We start from the raw sequence: 18509 nt of genomic DNA, 5'->3' as shown, positions 1-18509 counted from the left end.
GAGAAGCAGACTCCCCACTGAGCAGGGAGCCCCCCCCACCCCCGGGCTCTATCTAGAGACCCCAGGATCATGACCTGAGCAGAAGGCAAACTCTCAACCGACTGAACCACCCAGGGGCCCCATAATGTTCATGGTCTTTAAGATGTCTTATTTCTTTCTCACCAGATAAATTCTAAATGCCTATTGGGGAAGATGTATAATTATGGTAACCTAAAGAAAATCAGTTGTCCTTAAATGTCCTATTGGCATTCTGGTACACATCTTTCTAATCTTTAGTAGTTTCGAATTTTTTCACTATCATAACTTCTATGAACTTTGTGTATAAATCCTTGTTGCCAGTTATTTCCTTAAGATATATCCCAGACGGGCGCCTGGGTGGCTCAGTCAGTTAAGCATCGGACTCTTGATCTCAGCTCAGGTCTTGATCTCAGGGTCTTCATCTCAGGGTGGTAAGTTCAAGACCCATGTTGGCCTCCATGCTGGGCCTGGAGCCTACTTAAAAAAAAAAAAAAAAAAAAAAGATAAATCCTAGAAAGGAATTGCTAATTCAAAAAGCTTATGGCTGTTCTTAAGGATTTAAATTCATCTTGCCAAACCGCATCCTGGAAAGAATGCACTAATTTATACTCCCAGCAGCAGAGACTTCTTTTAGATCCCACCACGGATTACAAGAAGTCAGAATCCTCTTTTTCAGATGCCTGGACTCTGTTGTTATCTGGGCGGGGGAGGGGGTGCGGACTGCTTTACTCATTGAAACATACCCTGTATTTATCCGGACCTGCTATCAAGCCTGGGCCTCTGGATTGATGCTAAAACAGGGAGGGGGACAGCCAGCTCTGGGCCCAGCCCCTGAGTGTTTCGGCCCTAGGTGTCTCGGCCCCTCCCGGCTCGGCTACTGCTTGGGGAGGCCGCGTGTGTGTCCGCCTGGCATCAAGATGCCTTGCATTTGGCTTAGGTCTGAGGCTGGGGGCTTGGGAAGGGGCTTGGATTCCAAGTTACTTCGCTACAAGGATGCCACCGAGAGCGAGGAGGGCTAAGATTAAGATTTGATTTCCCTCGCAAGGGCCTTTTGTGCTCCCGGGAGGCTTCCTTCTCCGCGAACGGAGGAGGAGGCAACTTTTTTGGCCAATTAGTAGGATGAGAGGGGAGTGCGAGCGCCCTTCGACATCCTCCCGCGGCCCCCGGGCCCACCTGTGCCCGCCCTCACCCGGTCCTCTCGTGCCCGCCCCTGGGAGGCCGCCCCTCCCCCGACGTGGGGAGGGTAGCGAGAGCCGGGGGCCAACCGGCTCCTTCCTTCCTTCGTCCCTCCCGCCCCGGCTCCCGCCCGCCGCCTTCGGGACCGCAGCCACGTCTGAAAGCGCCTCATTGTGTGCGCTCTTCTCCCGCCCGCAGCGCGGAGCAGCGGCACCCACAGAGCAGAGCTCGCGCGCAGGGGCGCGGGGACGCAGGGGCGCGGCGCCTGGCCCGGGTGGGCTCCGGGACAAGGGTGCCCGAGTGTGTGTCTGGCCGTTGCCCCACGACTGCCCCCACACACATACATCCCGTTCTTAAGACGCCTCTCCTTTTCCAGGACACTCCTGCCCTGTTTCCAGGTTCCCTTCGCCTTGGGTCTCCAGGTGCCTCCAATATCTAGGTATCTGCTGGTCTGCGCCCATGCCTCTCAGAGCCTTCTCCCCGGTGCCACCGGGTGCCCCTAACTAGCGGGGGGGCTTACAGAGCACGGCAGCCCCTGCGGACTCTCCCAGTGAAGACGCGGCCGGCTGCGGACTGGAACTTGCAAGAGGAGACGTCAGGGAGCCTCTGCGGAGCCTCGGGACAGTGGTGTCCGCCTCCCCGCCGCGCCAGCTCGGGCAGGGACGCCAGCTTTGGGGTACGTTGGTTGGTCCTCTCTCGGCACGGAATGCCCCCAGTCAGGGGCATGGGTCTTGTAGCCGGGGAGACGGTCTGGGGAGAAGGGCTGAGGGCGGTGGTTGTATCAGAACGCGGAAAGGCCATGGTAGTCCCAGGCGCTGGTTAGAAAGTGCCTTCCTGCGGCTTCAACCCCAGATCACTGCTGGGGATCCCTAAACTCTTGAAACGTGAGAGCCAAAGGGCATGTGTTAATCTAGAAAGCTTCCACCACCATCACCACCCGCCCACGGAACTGTGGAGGAAAGACAGCTTGGTGTGTGACTTTGGAACCATATACAGCTGAATGGGAGTCTGGCGGCCCCTGTTTCTGCGGCGGGATCTTGGGCAACCGGAAAGACCTTTCTTGGCCCAGCATAGTGCCCGGTACAAGTTAACTCTCTTTTCTCTCCCCATCCCCATCTTGGACCGGAGGCATGAGGGTGGGAAAACTGAGGCCTGAAGAGCAGAAAGGACTCGGCTGCCCTGGGGCCAAGAGTGAGCGAGCTAAGCACCAGAGCGAACGGGAATGGTGTGTGGCTTCTTGCGCGTTGGCTGTGCTAAGGGTTATACAGTTCCACTTAACTCCTGTCCAACCCGTGTGCTAAGCGCTGTGGCAGCGGCCTTTACAAAGGAGCCAGCTGAAGCACCAAGACTTTAGGGGGGCCCTGCTCAAAGGCACACACCTCACTGGTGTAGAGGCAGAATTTGAACCCAGTGTGGCTCCAGAAGCCAGGCTTCTAGGCATTTTTCGCTGCTGCTTTGCGTGTCCGTGTTCTGCCCCTGCCTGGGCTTGCCAAATTCTGTTGCAAGGGTGCTAGGTCACCTGAACCAGGCCAGGCTGTTCTTGAGTGTTCCTTATGAAGAGGCTTTCGCTTGGATCCATAGATTATAGTTGTAACCCAGGAGTCGGAGGATTTCTGAACAGATACAACTGTGCTATGTGCCATTGTTCTAAGTGTTTTAGCAATATTAACTCATTGAATCTTCACATCAAGTCCTGACTTGGATTATATTATTTCCCCCATTTTATTTTATTTTTTTTAAAGCAAGCTCTGGGCCGAACGTGGAGCTTGAACTCATGAGCGAGAGATCAAGCGTCACATGCTCAAGGGACGGAGCCAGCCAGTCGAATTTCCCCCATTTTATAGATTAAATAACAATAGGCACAGAGAGATTAAGTAACTTGCCTAAGATCACACAGTAAATGATCAAATGGAGTTTGTTAGCCACTGTGCTACCCCTGCTCCCTGTCATGAGACAGAATCCTGCTTCTAGTCTACTAAGGGGAGATAGGTACAGAAATGCAGGAAAAAGAATACGGCACGTGGTGACATTGTAGCATTGACAATGATTTCTGGATTGTCACCGAGTACTCAGGGCGTGTTGAAATTTTCTATTGCCTCGAAGATACCTTCTTGTGCTTGGTTTGTTTGAATCAGAATCCAAACAATGTCCACACACTGTGTCTGGCTGTTACATGTTTTGAGTTATTTTCTTCTAAAACAGCCCCTTCCTTTTTTTTTTTAATGTCATTAAATTCTAAGAATGATTTGCTTTTCACATATAATAATCAAAATAAAAGGTTAAAAAAAAAACCACCAGCGAACATTCCATATTATCCCTGTAATAAGAGGGCTCAGTCAACACTTGGGGGAACACAGGGTATGTGCTAAATGTGCACTCCCTACCCCCATCCCCTGCATGTCTTGCTTCAGAAAAGAGGTGGGAGCCGCCAGACTTCAGGTCTCCCCAGCTGTAAGTTTCTGTGATTGGGTCCTGTGCAAAGTGCATTTTGAGGATTCCCCAAAGTTCAGAGCCAGGGAAAGATGTTATGTGTGATCTGCTTATTTGCTTTGAAATGCCCCCAGGGTAGCTCTGAGCCAGGGAGACTTAAGGCTCCTTTCCCGAACAATTTTATTTCATTTCCCAATAGATTCCTGCAGGCCAATATGTTTCCTCCAGCAGCATCTGGGCTGTGTGACTCCAGCTTCCCTGCCTCTAGCCGAGGCCACGAAGCTGCTCATTAGGACTGGCAGAGAGATAGCAGATGTGGCCCGGGCTTGGGGCCCGGACTGTCTCTGCTGCAGCCTGGCCCCGCCCACAGCCCCGAGGCTGACCGTGGGCTTGGGGATCTTGATATCTTTGAGTGCATAGGAGGTAATTCTCCAGCCAATGCCCCTGCCCTGCTCCGGCCAACTGGTACTCAGGTCAGCTGGGAGATGGGTTTGCAGGCACTTCTCTTCCCGCAGTGAGAGCTGGAGCAGGCAAACTCCACCTGTGCCTCCTGTAACCAAATTTATGATTACCAAAGTAGTACAAGTCTATCATAGACTGCCTGGAAAATTCAGCAAAGCACTAAGAAGAAAAAAATTACCTGTACCTGGCCATAGATAACTACTAATATTCAGGGGCGCCTGGGGGCGGTGCTCAGTGGGTTAAGCGTCTACATTCGGCTCAGGTCATGATCCCAGAGTCCTGGATCTAATCCAGAGTCAGGCTCCCTGCTCAGCAGGGAGTCTGCTTCTCCCTCTGCCCCTCCCTCTGCCTGCCACTCCCCCTGCTTGTGCTCTCTCTCTCAAATAAATAAATAAGATCTTTAAAAAAAAAAAGATTACTAATATTTAGTATGCATCCTTCGAGATTTCTTTTATATGTTTTTGCGTTTTCTTTCTTTCTTTCTTTCTTTTTTTTTTTTTTTTTTGTTTATTTGACAGAGACAGACAGCCAGCGAGAGGGAACACAAGCAGGGGGAGTGGGAGAGGAAGAAGCAGGCTTCCAGCAGAGGAGCCTGATGTGGGGCTTGATCCCGGAACTCCGGGATCACGCCCTGAGCCGAAGGCAGACGCTTAACGACTGCACCACCCAGGCGCCTCTTTGCGGTTTTCTTTTAAAAGATTTTATTTGAGAGAGAGGGTGAGTGAGAGAGAGCATGAATGGGGGTGGGGGGGCAGTGGGAGAAGGAGAAGCAGACTCCCCACTTAGCAGGGAGCCCTATTCGGGGCTCAACCCCTGGGACCCTGAGATCATGACCTGAGCCAGAGACAGACGCTTAGGCGTAAGCCACCAGACGCCCTTGGACATGGATTTTAGAGTGGCATTGCTGTATCACCTGGTAACCTTATGTTTAACCGTTGAAGAACTACCACTTTGCATCCCCCACAGCAGTGTACCAGGGTTCTGATTTCCCCACCTTCTCACTAATACTGGTTATCTTCTACCTTTTTGATTTTAACCATCCTAGCTGATGGGATGTGGTCTCTCATTCTAGTTTTGATTGGCATTTCCCTAATGACTAAAATTGTCAAGCATCGTTTCTTGCACTTGTAGGCAATTTGTATATCTTTGGAAGAATGTCTAGTCAAAGCTTTTGCCCATTTTTTAAGTTGTGTTGTTTGTCTTCTATTATTGAATTATAAGAGCTCTTTATATATCTGGGTCCCTTGCTACATACGATTTGCAAGTATTTTCTCCCACCTGGGGGTGTCCTTTCATGTTCTTGTTGATGTCCTTTGGTATTTGTGTTTTTTTAATATTTGTGCATTTTTAACACTACTGTATGTCTTAGTACTTGTGGTTTTTCCACTGGACACTATGTAGTTAAAAGCTCTAAAGTTAAAAGGTTAGGACTTAAATTCTGACTCAGCTGCTGTGTGTGTCCTTGAGGCAAGTTTCTTATCTTTCTAAATCTTAGTTTCCTTCTCTGTAAAATAGGGAGGAGTGTCAGGTGTGTCACATCATAGAGTTGTCATAAGGATTAAGTCAGAAAATGGGCCGAAAAGTCTTGGCATATAGGAAGCCCTTAACAGATGGTATTTACTGGTATTCCATGTTTCCAGCCCACCTTAAACATTCATCTTGCTCCTCCTCTCTTTCCTTTCCTCCCTTGCTCCCCCCCCCCTTGTTTTTTTTCTTTTCTCTTTCCCTCTTTTTGAGCCTTCTCCCTAACAGATGCTCCGGGCTCCATTAGAGCTGGTTTCCCCCAGGGGTGACCCTTGATGCCAAGAATCCACTGATCCCTCATCTGGAATCTGTTTTCTCTAGTCTTTGGGGTTCCTGGACAGGGATGGCCTCCAGCTGATGCCAAACTGAGAGAAATCTGAGCCATGAATTTGTACCTAGGATTACATTTCACTCCCTTAGATACCCTGCCAGGGCTGGGAGAGGCTGCTGAGTAAGGGGCACGCAGAGCTGGGGTCCAGGGGAGGGTTTCCCAGAGAGCTGGGTTCCTGGGCTCAGGCTCTCCCCCTGCTACGTCCCGCCCTGTAGCTCAGATTTCCCATCTGCCAATCAGATAGAACAATAGCTCCTTCCTGTGTCTCCCAGGCCAACAAATAATCAGGGATGTGTAGAAGGTACTGTCACTTTAAAATGCTCAGCAAGGGGGTGCCTGAGTGGCTCAGTCATTGGAGCATCAGACTCATGATCACAGCTCAGATCTTGATCTCAGGGTTGTGGGTTTGAGCCCTGTGTTGGGCTCCATGGAGAGCCTCCTTAAAAAAAAAAAAAAAAAGTAAAATGCTTAGCAGGAAGAAATGTGGGCTACGTGGGGAACTCCTCCCTTTGCATCTGGATCAGAGTATCTGACTTCAATTAGGCAAATGTTTATTAATATCACCTACTCGTTCAGTCTTTGGGACATTCCCGGACATGACACTTACTGTCTGTCTTAGTCAGGAATCTTGACTCTTTTGAAATATAACATACATACAGAAAAGAGCACCAGTCATAAAAATACAGCTTGATGACACACCCAGGTGTTTAGCCCCGAATCAAGGAACACAGCGTGACCAGCCCCCAGAACTCCATCCGTGCTCCTGACAGTTCTGCCCTCACCCCACCCCACCAGGGGGACCCACTCTGTAATCAAAACACTTGGTTGTAAATGGCAGAAACTGAACTCACGCTGGCTTGACGAAAAACAGAGCAGTTTCCCCATCTGGGAAGTCCATGAGTCAATTCTTGCCCAGATGGATCCAGATGCTGCCAGCTGCTCACGGGCTCTCAAACTTTCCTTCTCTGTTCAGTTCTCTTCTGCGTTGGCTTTATACCCAGGCAGTTTCCCTCTTCCCCGCAGATATACAAAAATCCTGGGATTGGACTTGGGGCAACGTGAGGTCCGGGTATAGTGTATGGAATATAGAGTTGAGCCAGGCTTGAGACACATGTCTCCCTAAGAACCATGAAGTGGGCGGTCAGCCCCATGCAAACCACACACACTTTGTGTGAGTGACGGTGGTTGCTGAAAGAAAAATCTAGAGGCCGTTAGCAGAATAAGGAGGAACAGGTATCGAGTGGACCCAAGCAAACCCTGTCTAGTGCACCTGTGCAGGGCTGAGCCCCTCCCTGGGTGCCTGGGAACAGACACTTGCAAAAAAGCCACAGTCTCGACCCTCAGGTTCCTCACAGGCGAGAAGGGGTGGCAAAGTGTCACTCAGGGCAGTGTGGTACATGCCTTGAGAGAGGCACAGGTGAGGTGTCTTGGGAGGAAGCTGAGATGACTCCTGGGGGGAGGCGGGGCTGGGCACTTAGAGCAGAGCAGAGGGGAACACGGAGTAATGATTCCACGTGATCTGACACACGGGACGCTGGGGGGGAATTATGGGAAGTGAGGTTGGAAAGCGGAAGGTTGCTGAGTAGGAGAATGACAGGATCAAATATGGTGTAGGCAGCTCCGGTGGCTCTGTGCAATATGAAATGCAGGGAGACCGGCTGGGGGATTTGTCTAGAATCTAGGAGAGAAGGATGCATGCCCGGGCTAGCATGACCCTCCCCTGGCACTGGATAGTTGGGCCACTCACTTGGACCACCGTCTGGTCCCTTGGCCACTTCATGGATGTGTCTTTGAGGTTCCTAGCTAGATTGTCAGCTCTGCTAGGATAGGACGTTGGACGTTGGACCTCCTGGATCTATCCCCTTGCTTTCTTATCTTTTATCTATTTTCCATCTTTTGTCCATCAATGATCTTTTTGTTCTACCTTCTCCACTTCAATTTTATCTGTACAATTTTAATCTGTAGGGCAGTTTAACTCCGGGGAAAACAAAGGGTTATACAACAAAGGACATGTACTCCTAGTGCACCGTGTGCTTCAGCTGTGTGCTATTTTACAAATGATGTCAATTTTGAATATTGACTTTACGACAAAAAAAAAAAAACAACCTTTCAGTGACGTGACAAAGACTACTCTATAAAGTGGTCCTGGGTAGCAGGGTAGGAGGGGGAACTTTTTGTTCCCTCTGTGGTCTCTTGTACTTTATTCCCACCTCCCTCCCCCAAAATACGGATTATTTTTATCACTATCATCAAAGACTTTGTGGAAGTTAGAGGCACAGTTGCCTCTGAGGAGGACCTGGGGGAAGCATAGGGGCAGACAATGTTACTTCCTTTTGACTCGGTGGCCCTTGCACTCTGGTGTGGGGCTGTATCTGCCAAGCCATGGGCTCTCCTTTCTAATTTTCACAAAGAAAACATGAGTCCACGATAACCTCATCTGTACCTTCAGAGGTTTGCACCACCTCTATGTACTACCTTTTTCTAAAATTAAACATAAATAATAAATATATGCCCTCCAAAGGAATTTTAAAATTAAAAAATTTGTAGGGGAGGGGGCTAGGCCTTCCAAGATGGGGGACTTCATTGGGGAAAGGCTGAGGAGTGAGAGAGACCCACCCCAGAGTTCTATTCTGGGTGTCTGGCACTTGGATTTAAGCCTCTGCCCTAGGGGCGCCTGGGTGGCTCAGTTGGTTGAGTGTCTGACTCTTGATTTCAGCTCAGGTCATCGTCTCAGGGTCGTTGAGCTCGAGCCCTGCATGGGGCTCTGCACTGAGCGTGGAGTCTACTTAAGATTCTAGGGGCGCCTGGGTGGCATAGTCGTTAAGCGTCTGCCTTCAGCTCAGGGTGTGTTCCCAGCGTTCTGGGATCGAGTCCCACATCAGGCTCCTCCGCTGCGAGCCTGCTTCTTTCTCTCCCACTCCCCCTGCTTGTGTTCCCTCTCTTGCTGGCTGTCTCTGTCAAATAAATAAATAAAATCTTAAAAAAAAAAAAAAAGATTCTTTCTCCCTCTCCCTCTCCCTCTGCCCCTCCCCCTCTCCCTGCTTGTGCTCTCTCTCAAGCTCTTGCTTTCTCTCAAATAAATAAATAAATAAATAAAATCTTTCCTACCTCCCAGGAATGTTGGAAAGATGCAGTTCAATCATGAAGATAAAGTGCTTACCCTGGTGTCTCCCTGACCTGCGGTTGGGTGTCCTGTACCTAAGGCTCCTTATCAGAAAACTCTCCCGTAGGACCTGGACTTCTCTGGACACTCTGCATAGGGCAGCATGTGTCAATCCCCTTCCTAGTTCTCAAGTTCCAATAATAGGATCAGGTATCAGTTCCGTGTTGTGTGAGTCACCTAAGAAAACATCTGGAGGGCAGGTAACAACACACATTGGTGGCTTATGGTCAAGACCCTCCCTGGCCGGGAAAGGGCTGGGCTGGCCAGGGCAGCTATGTTTGGGCCAAACACCAGGGTCTAGTGCTCTGCAGGGATTTCCCAGGAATGGGAGAGGCTACCTGACTATAATTGGAAAGTGCCAGAAACTTAGAGATGGAAGTCCTGGGTTGGGGTCCCTCTTTACCTGCTATCTCTCCAAGCCTTGGGTCCTTCATGTAAAAAAGGGAAAACATAATGTCCACTGAAGGGGCCATTGAGTTAAATCATAGCATCTAGCACTTGTGGGTCAGGAGGCAGTGCTGGTCACCAGATGACAGAGCTGCTGGGTGTCCTCCACCCACTCTGGCAGCCTCCAGATAAGTGGGATCTGCTCACGATTTACACCTGGTGTCTCCTGGTGGTGACATGGGCAGGGAGGGGGCTTTGAGGGGAGCAAATGCTGTGAAAGCAAAGAGGAAACTTTCAGGCCCCTCCCTTCCAAAGCAGCTCTTCCTTGAGATCATGGCAAGAGCAACAGGTGCAAGGAGGGAAAAACTCTAGGACCTCAGGGTGCGCGAGCTTGGCTCAGTGTCCCTTTCACTCTGCTGGACAAGTGCGATATTCTTAAGATCCAGTAAAGGACCCAGGGTGGGCTCAGGAGATGCTGGGATTCCAGATGTAGGTGACCTCAGGGTGTCTCATCTGGGTGGTGACCTCCCCTGCTTCCTCCTCTCCCACCACAGCACCAGCAGCAGCACAGGGCGGACGTTTGGCACTAGCGAGCCCTTCCTCATCTGTGTTGGTAGCAGCTCCTTCATGACAAAGCCCAAGAGGCTAAATGTGACCATCCTCACTTTACAGGGGAGGAAACTGAGCCTTGGAGAAGTCAAGTCGTTTGCCCCAGGTTTCATAGCCCCTAAGTGGCATCAGAGGGCTCACTGCCGCCCTCTCTTCTCCGACTAGCAGGAGACACCATCAGGTCACACATACTTGGAAAAATGTGCTCAGGGGCTGGGCAGCTATTTCCCACCTGCAGGGAACTTTCTGTCCGTCTGGGAATGCAAAGCCCTCCCGCTGTGCAGGGCTATCTCCTCCTGTGAGACTCTGACCCAGCCTCCCTCCTGCTTTCTCAGGTCCTGAAAAACCTGCAGGCATCTTCCATGGATTGTGATTAAGGTGGGCAGCTCTCCCAGCAGCCCAGGACTACAGTGAGTAACCTCAGCATGGAAAAGGGCAAGTGGTGGCCAGGAGCCTGACTGCTGTCACCTCTCCCTTTACTGCTTTCTTCTGCACATTCCCACAGCTCCAGAAGGGTACCCTCCCTCTGGAGTTCATGTATCCCGTAGCACTTTACTCTCTGTAGATAGCTACAGTTAGTGTTCTTTGTCTATGTCATTTATTCACTTTTAATAATGAAATCTGCATCAGCTTGTTTAAAAGAAGTCAGACAACACAGAAACACACTGTGTGGAAAGGGCAAGTTATCAGTTATGGGATTTACGACATGCCCTGCCCCCCAAGCTCATTCCATTACTCCAGTACCCCTATGAATCCCCTTTTTACAGATGGGTAAACTGAGTTACAGACAGATTAAGAATTTGGTCCAGGATCACAGGCTAGGAAGTGGCTGAGCCAGGTAAGGGAGTCAAATCACCCATCAAGCTGTTGAGCTCAACAATCTAAACTTGTCTCCCTGAAAGGAATTCTTAAGCAAAAGGTGGGAATTGTGTTTTTAAAATATTTCCCTTTCCAGAAAAAAAGAGAGAAAGACAGGGGAGGGGAAGAGGGAGGGAGGAAGTAACGACGAGCATACATTTCCCACAGCATTCTGCAACTGGCCTCTTGCTCTGCATACACTAGATCTTGGCTGATGTCTCAAAGTCGTATTCCCGGGAGAGTCCCCCACTGGGACGGCCATAGTCTGGGGAGGCCCCACAGGTCGGGTGGTCTAGTCGGAGGTGCGGGGGAAGGGGGAGGGCTGCTCCCTGCAAGCGCTGGACAAACGTTGGGGTGTGGCATGGCCAGTGGGCCGCGGTCCCTAACGGCTGCCCTCTCCTCCCGCAGGCCCCAGCCGGAGGCATGTGGCTGCCCCGCATCTCCAGCACGGCGGTGACCGTGCTCCTGCTGGCGCAGACTGGCATCCTGCTTTTCCTGGTCTCCTGGCCCAGGCCGCCGTCCCCAGCCGGCGGCAAAGAGCGGGTGCACCTGCTGGTGCTGTCCTCATGGCGCTCAGGCTCGTCCTTCGTGGGCCAGCTTTTCAGCCAGCACCCCGATGTCTTCTACCTGATGGAGCCCGGGTGGCACGTGTGGACCACCCTGTCCCAGGGGAGCGCGCCGGCGCTGCACATGGCCGTGCGCGACGTGGTGCGCTCCGTCTTCCTGTGTGACATGGACGTGTTCGACGCCTACCTGCCGTGGCGCCGCAACCTGTCGGACCTCTTCCAGTACGCGGTGAGCCGCGCGCTGTGCTCGCCGCCCGCCTGCAGCGCCTTCCCGCGCGGCGCTATCAGCAGCGAGGCGGTGTGCAAGCCGCTGTGCGCGCGGCAGCCCTTCCGCCTGGCCCAGGAGGCCTGCCGCACCTACAGCCACGTGGTGCTCAAGGAGGTGCGCTTCTTCAACCTGCAGGTGCTCTACCAGCTGCTCAACGATCCCGCGCTCAACCTGCGCATCGTGCACCTGGTGCGCGACCCGCGGGCCGTGCTGAGGTCGCGCGAGCAGACGGCCAAGGCGCTGGCGCGCGACAACGGCATCGTACTGGGCACCAATGGCACGTGGGTGGAGGCCGACCCCGGCCTACGCGTGGTGCGCGAGGTGTGCCGCAGCCACGTGCGCATTGCGGAGGCAGCCACGCAGAAGCCGCCGCCCTTCCTGCGGGGCCGCTACCGCCTGGTGCGTTTCGAGGATCTGGCGCGGGCGCCGCTGCCCGAGATCCGCGCGCTCTATGCCTTTGCGGGCCTGAGCCTCACGCCGCAGCTCGAGGCCTGGATCCACAACATCACGCACGGGTCCGGGCCCGGCGCGCGCCGCGAGGCCTTCAAGACCTCGTCCAGGGACGCGGTCAATGTCTCCCAGGCCTGGCGCCACGCACTGCCCTTCGCCAAGATCCGCCGCGTGCAGGAGCTGTGTGCCGGCGCGCTGCAGCTGCTGGGCTACCGGCCCGTCTTCTCCGAGAGCGAGCAGCGCAACCTCGCCCTGGACCTCGTGCTGCCGCGCGGCCCTAGCAGCTTCAGCTGGGCGTCATCCACTGCTGCGCACCCCTAACCTTAGCGGAGGCCCCTAGTTGTGGCGCTGGGGAGGGAGCCGGGCACACGGGGCGCAGGCCGCTATTGGAGGGGCCAGGAGTTTGGAAGTCCTCCTCTGTAGAATGAATGGACTGAGTCCCCAAAGCGCCATGTTTCTTCTTGCTTGTGAATTTTATTTTGAGTCCTCCTTAGCAGCTGGGTTCCCGTCAGGCGCACACTTCAAGGAAAGCAAAACTGTCCACACTTCCTCTGGGCACAGGGAATAAGCTCCTCACCCGCTTTCTTCCAAAGTCTCCTTTCATTTTGGGTGCATCATCCAGCAGCTGAGAAGGGGGTCCCAGCCCTTCCTGGGAGTAGAGAGGCACTGTGGTGAGCTGGCCCTTGAAGTCTGTACACCCCCACCAACACACACACACACACACACACACACTCCCGACTTCGTTCCCCACCCCCCATGTCCCACCACCACACTATCAGAGCTGTTGGCATTTATATTCACTCGTTTCTTTCAGAAAGAAATCAGACAGGATGCCTCTTATCTTGTGGTCTCCTTGTAGCCATTCTGTGCCCCATCTCCTGGGGGCCCACATACCCCCATCCCCTGCACAGTTACCTGGGGCGAACGTTTGATTTGTCTTGACAGTAACATCCTACCCTGAGAAATAGACATAATAATTAATCTTGTAATACTAGAGTTTACAGTCTAAAGTTTGACAAGCAAAACGCAAAGCTGAAGGGACAATGAGGAGGACGAGGGGGGGGGTGTTGTTTTGCTCTGAGGTTACAGTTGGAAGGAGAGGGTGAATCAGGCTTGCAGAGACCCATCTCCTTCATGAAGGATGGTCAGATTTTCCCGTCTGCACAAGGGAAGAGCAAGCAGTGGTGGCTGGGGCTGCAGCTGCAGGGTACAGGAGATGATGAGATATCTGGGCCCAGAATGCAGAACCTTAGAGAATCTCCTGGATAACCCTGGAGGGAGGCAGTGAGGGGGAAAGGTAGAGTGAGAAAGGAAGGAGGAGGGGAGGAGCAGAGAGATATTGACCTTGGAGGTGAAGCTTCAGGACACCTCACTTGAGGATTTGTCAAGCTGTAGAAGGTTCAGGCCTCATAAAACCTGAGCCTGCCGCTTCACAGTAGTGTGGGGAAGGTATTTCAATCCCTGAATTTATTGGGGCTCCTGGGCAGCTCAGTAGGTTAAGCGCCCGACTTTGGCTCAGGTCATGATCTCAGGGTCCTGGGATCAAGCCCTGCATTGGGGCTTCCAGCTCAGTGGGGAGTCTGCTTCTCCCTCTGCCCCTCCCCCTGCTCATGCTCTCTCTCAAATAAATGAATAAAATCTTTAATAAATATGTAAATAATAAAAAACCCCTGAGTTTATTAATAGGGACTCTGCGACTTAGAAAGGCTCAGGTCACATAGCTTAATATATGGTATAGACCTCAAACTCACATCTCTGACTTCAGTGCTTAGGGTTCTAACAAACTGAACTGGGGATGAAGTAAAGGACTCCACTACAGGCTTGGAAAGCCAGATCATTTCCCCCCAGTAATGACAGGGCTTTTTAGGTGCTAGAGAGCGAGCCATCCTGGCATTTGGCTGCAAACATCTCAAGGACCAGAATGTTGAAGGGTATGGTATGCAGTGGGCTGGGGCACTGGGGCCCCTGCTTTGACCCCTTTTCTCCCTGCCTGCCCCTCCCTGTGCTGGCCACTGGGGTTAACAGTAGCCTGCTGGCCTGCCTGGAAGGAGTGCATTGTCAAGTGGAGGAGTCAGCCTAGGGATGGTCCTGGACAATGTGGTATGTTCAGGCAAAGAGGGATAAGCAAGAGGTTCATGGTGCCAGAGGCCAAGAATAGGGAGATACTGATCCCTTGTGGGGTCCAGGAAGGCTGAGCTGGATAGTGGCATCACACAAGTTTCATTTGCCCCTGCTCCGGTCACAGATTGTATCGATGGCCACAATTAATGGTCTTTGCTCTGTGATTCATCCATTCTGGTTGGACACCTGAGGTCCCAGAAAGGGGATGACGGGCTCCCAGACTTCACGTCCTGTATACAGTGGACTCTGGGCACGCCTCTGGGTGAGGTTCCTGGCATGTCTGGTTCTAAGCAAGCCTAGGTGTGAACCCAGATCAGGTTTCCGGACATTGACAGGCAGTGCCCAGTTGAGTGCTTCAGTGGGTCAGGCCAGTTCAGACCCTGGGGACATACTGTGGGACAGAGCAGTCATGGACCTTGCTCTTGTGGGGAGTGCAGACCCAAAATAAGTAGTCCCGCAGATAAACATGCAAACGTAAATGTCGGTTGTGCTCTACGAAGAAACAATCAGAATGGAGAGAGGATGACCTCCTTTAGTATGGGGAGTCAGGAGGACCTCTTTGGAGAGGAAGCGTTGATTTGAATACATGAAGGATGAACGGGAACTCATCAAGCACAGGTGAAGAAAAGGAGCCAGAGAAAGAGTGAGGGATCGGTCCCCTTAGAATCAAGTTTCCTCGACAAAATTGAAAACTCCTGGGAATCTAGGCTCATGAGAGAAGCCGCCAAGAGGTGACCATGTTTGTGTGCCTCTAGAAGATTCCTAGAAGTAGAACTGCTGGATCAAAGAGCATGTCTTTAAGTGTGAAACTGCCAAATTATTCTAAAGACGGAGTAACAACTTACACCCTCCAGAAGGGGGTCAAGAATGCCCTTCCCATCCCTCTCCTACTAACTACCCCCACCCCACCACCATCACCTGTACAGGGTAAATCAGTCTTTGCATTTTTACCTACCTGATGGAATATTATTCTGTGCTAAAAAGAAATGAGCTATCAAGCCGTGAAAAGACATGGAGGAAACTGAAATGTCTGTTACTAAGTGGGGAAAAAAAAAGTCAATGTGAAGAAGTTACATCCTGTACAATTCCAACTATATGACATTCTGGAAAAGGCAAAAACCATAGAGACTGTAAAAAGATAAGTGGTTGCCAGGGGATGGGGAGGGGAGGGTTTTGGGGGCAATGAGAATACTCTCTATGATACCATAATGATGGGGATATGGCATTGACTATTTGTCCAAACCCACAGAATGCACAACACCAAAAGCAAATTCTGAGGAGCACTAGGGACTTTGGGTGATATGATGTGTGCATGTAGGTTCAACCTTGGTAACAAATGTACCTCTCTGGTGAGTGATGCTGATAATGGGAGAGGCCATGAATGTGTGAGGGTAGCAGGTGTATGGGACATCTCTGTACCTCTCTCAATTTTGTTATAAACCTAAAACTGCTCTAAAAAGGTGAAGTCTTTTTAAAAAACTGGAGCAAAAGCATTGGTAGCCTCAGGAGGGTGTGAGAGTCGGCTGATGAAATGAGAGGGTTTGGCCAACCACAGAGACCCTGAAACCTCAGACTGGACTTTGAACTTCCCTGTGGTGGCAAGTCCTTCAGCCAATGAAGGGGGTTCTCCCTTGGGGTTAAGACTGGAGAACGTGTTTGGCCCTATAGTTCTGGTGCCATTCTGATCCCAGTCTGCAAGTCCTCCCCACTGCCGTTCATTTGTTCAACACACATTATGAATTGAGCACTGACCAGTGCAAAAGTAGGGAACAATTACTGGGATGAGGAATGTATGTGCCTAGGGGTGTGAGTTGCAATTTTTAATGGGGTGATCAGGGTAGGTCTTATTGAGAAAGTGACATTTGAGCAAAGTCTTAAAGAAAGTGAGGCAGTTAATTAACGAGTAACTACAGGTAGAATGTCCCAGAGGAGGAAAAAGACAATACAAAAATCGTAAGGAGGGAACCCATTTGGTACATTGGAAGCACAGCAAGGGGCTAGTGGGTCTGATGTGGTGGGCCAAAGGAAGAGTGCTAGGAGATGAGAAGGTAAGAAAGGGGGTCAGACCATGTAGGACTTTGTAGGCTTTGCTGAGGATTTCAGCTTTTACTCGGAATGAGATAGAGGGTGGCCAAGGCCACTCTTGCTCTGTGGCACTCCTTTGTTAAACAAATGTGCATATAATATCATATATGTATATAATATGTCAGTTATCTTCAAAATAATAGAAGTAACCAGTTAAATATTTCATTATAATTTCACTGTCTATGTTAGCATCCTGAATTAGTGTATTGTTAGTTTTGCAAGTTTTTGAACTGGATTTAAATTAATCACACTGGGGGGGCACCTGGCTGGCTCAGTTGAAAGAGCATGCGACTCCTAATCTCGGGGTGATGAGTTCGAGCCCCACACTGGGTGTAGAGATTACTTACATAAAAAATAAAACTTAAAAAAATTAATCACGTAAAAAAATTAATCACACTGTGGCTTTCTTCTGCAACTTAGATTTTTCTCCTCACCTTTATATTCCTGGGACTCGTGATGTTGCCTGCAGGTTTAAGTCATTTATTTCTACTACTGAACATTATTTTATTATAAATTATATCACGGTTTTATTTACCCATTCTTGTCCTGACCGGCACCTGGCTTGTTTTCAGTTGCTTGTTACCCTGCTGCTAGGAACCATCTTGTATGGATCCCCTGCTACAAATGCTGTGGGATATTCTTCTGGGAGTGGCTTGCTGGATTGTGAGAATCTTCATCCAACATTAGTCCAGAATGGTTGTCAGTTCACCCCTTCGGAGTTCCATTTGCTCTATACCCTCACCAACAACTGGCATTCTCAGACTTTAAAATTTTTGGCTATTGGGTGGTTGATAAATGATCTCATGGAGATTTCATTTTGTGTTTGACCGATTAATAATGAGGTGAAGTGTCTTTTCCTATCTTTGTTGGCAATTTGTATTCTGAGTTTGATGAAGTACCTATTCAGGTCTTTTGTCTCTTGGTCATTTTCTTTTTTTTTTTTTTTAATTTTATTTATTTATTCGACAGAGATAGAGACAGCCAGCGAGAGAGGAAACACAAGCAGGGGAGTGGGAGAGGAAGAAGCAGGCTCACAGCGGAGGAGCCTGATGTGGGGCTCGATCTCATAACGCCGGGATCACGCCCTGAGCTGAAGGCAGACGCTTAACCGCTGTGCCACCCAGGCGCCCTCTTGGTCATTTTCTTACTGAGTTTTAGGAGTGTTTTATAGATTCTGGATACTACTCCTTTGCTGGTTACATGTACTGCAAGCATCTTTTCCCAGTTTGTGGCTTGTCTTTTGCTGTTTTTATAATAACACTCGAATAACACAAGTCCTTAGTTAAATTTATCAAGCCTTTCCTTTATAATCTTCGCATTTTCTGTCTAGGGTAAGACCTCCTTCACTATTATGAGGACATAACGATATTCAATATTGTCTTCTAAAAGTTTAATAGTTCCGCATCTCACTACAAGTGAAACAAGTGAGACAGGTGCTGGAGTTCTAAAAAGAAAACAAACAAAAAACCTAATTACTTCATAATTTTCTTGCAGGCTTATGTTTTTCTAGAACTTTGTATTGCCTTTCAGTTTTTTCCCATTAAGAGAAGAAATAGGTACCCTCTTCACCCTGTCATTAATAATTTGAGCTTCTTAACCATTTTGTCTATAGCTTGAAATCAATTTCACTATTTGGCCTGAGGACACTCTTCTTTCTGTTCTAATCTGGTTAGGTGGCTGCTTGGACTTGTGCACAGAAGTCAGGCTAACACTCCTGGTTAAATCCATCATTTCTTGTATTGCACATCCTCTTTCTTGGTATCACTCCTTAACTTCACTGGAGGACATAATCAACTTTCTTAGAGCATATAAAACATTTTCTTTTTTAAAAGATTTTTATTTATTCATTTGAGACAGAGAGATACACAGAGAGAGCATGAGCAGGGGGAGAGGCAGAGGAAGAGGGAGAAGCAGACTCCCTGCCGAGCTGGGAGCCTGATGTGGGGCTAGATCCCAGGCCCTGGAGGTCACGACCTGAGCCACCCAGGCACCCCTAAACCATACATTTTCTGAGTCCTGCAAGTATAAATGTCTTTTTAAAAAAGATTTTATTTATTTATT

At 50.2% G+C, this 18509-nt stretch overlaps 1 protein-coding gene across 1 annotated transcript; it reads left to right on the top strand.

Moving 5' to 3' along the window:
* The first annotated feature begins 1380 nt into the window (after positions 1 to 1380).
* On the top strand, positions 1381 to 16820 carry LOC113252502 (carbohydrate sulfotransferase 6). The gene is made up of 3 exons (XM_057314617.1): positions 1381 to 1870; positions 10436 to 10510; positions 11367 to 16820. Exon 3 carries the CDS (start codon positions 11382 to 11384, stop codon positions 12561 to 12563), a length of 1182 nt encoding a protein of 393 aa, XP_057170600.1. The 5' UTR covers positions 1381 to 1870; positions 10436 to 10510; positions 11367 to 11381; the 3' UTR covers positions 12564 to 16820.
* The last annotated feature ends 1689 nt before the right edge of the window (positions 16821 to 18509 follow it).

This window comes from Ursus arctos, unplaced genomic scaffold (assembly GCF_023065955.2).
Source record: "Ursus arctos isolate Adak ecotype North America unplaced genomic scaffold, UrsArc2.0 scaffold_19, whole genome shotgun sequence".
NCBI lineage: Eukaryota > Metazoa > Chordata > Mammalia > Carnivora > Ursidae > Ursus > Ursus arctos.
The sequence above is the reverse complement of the archived record's forward strand: the minus strand, read 5'-3'. Positions and strand labels throughout refer to the sequence as shown.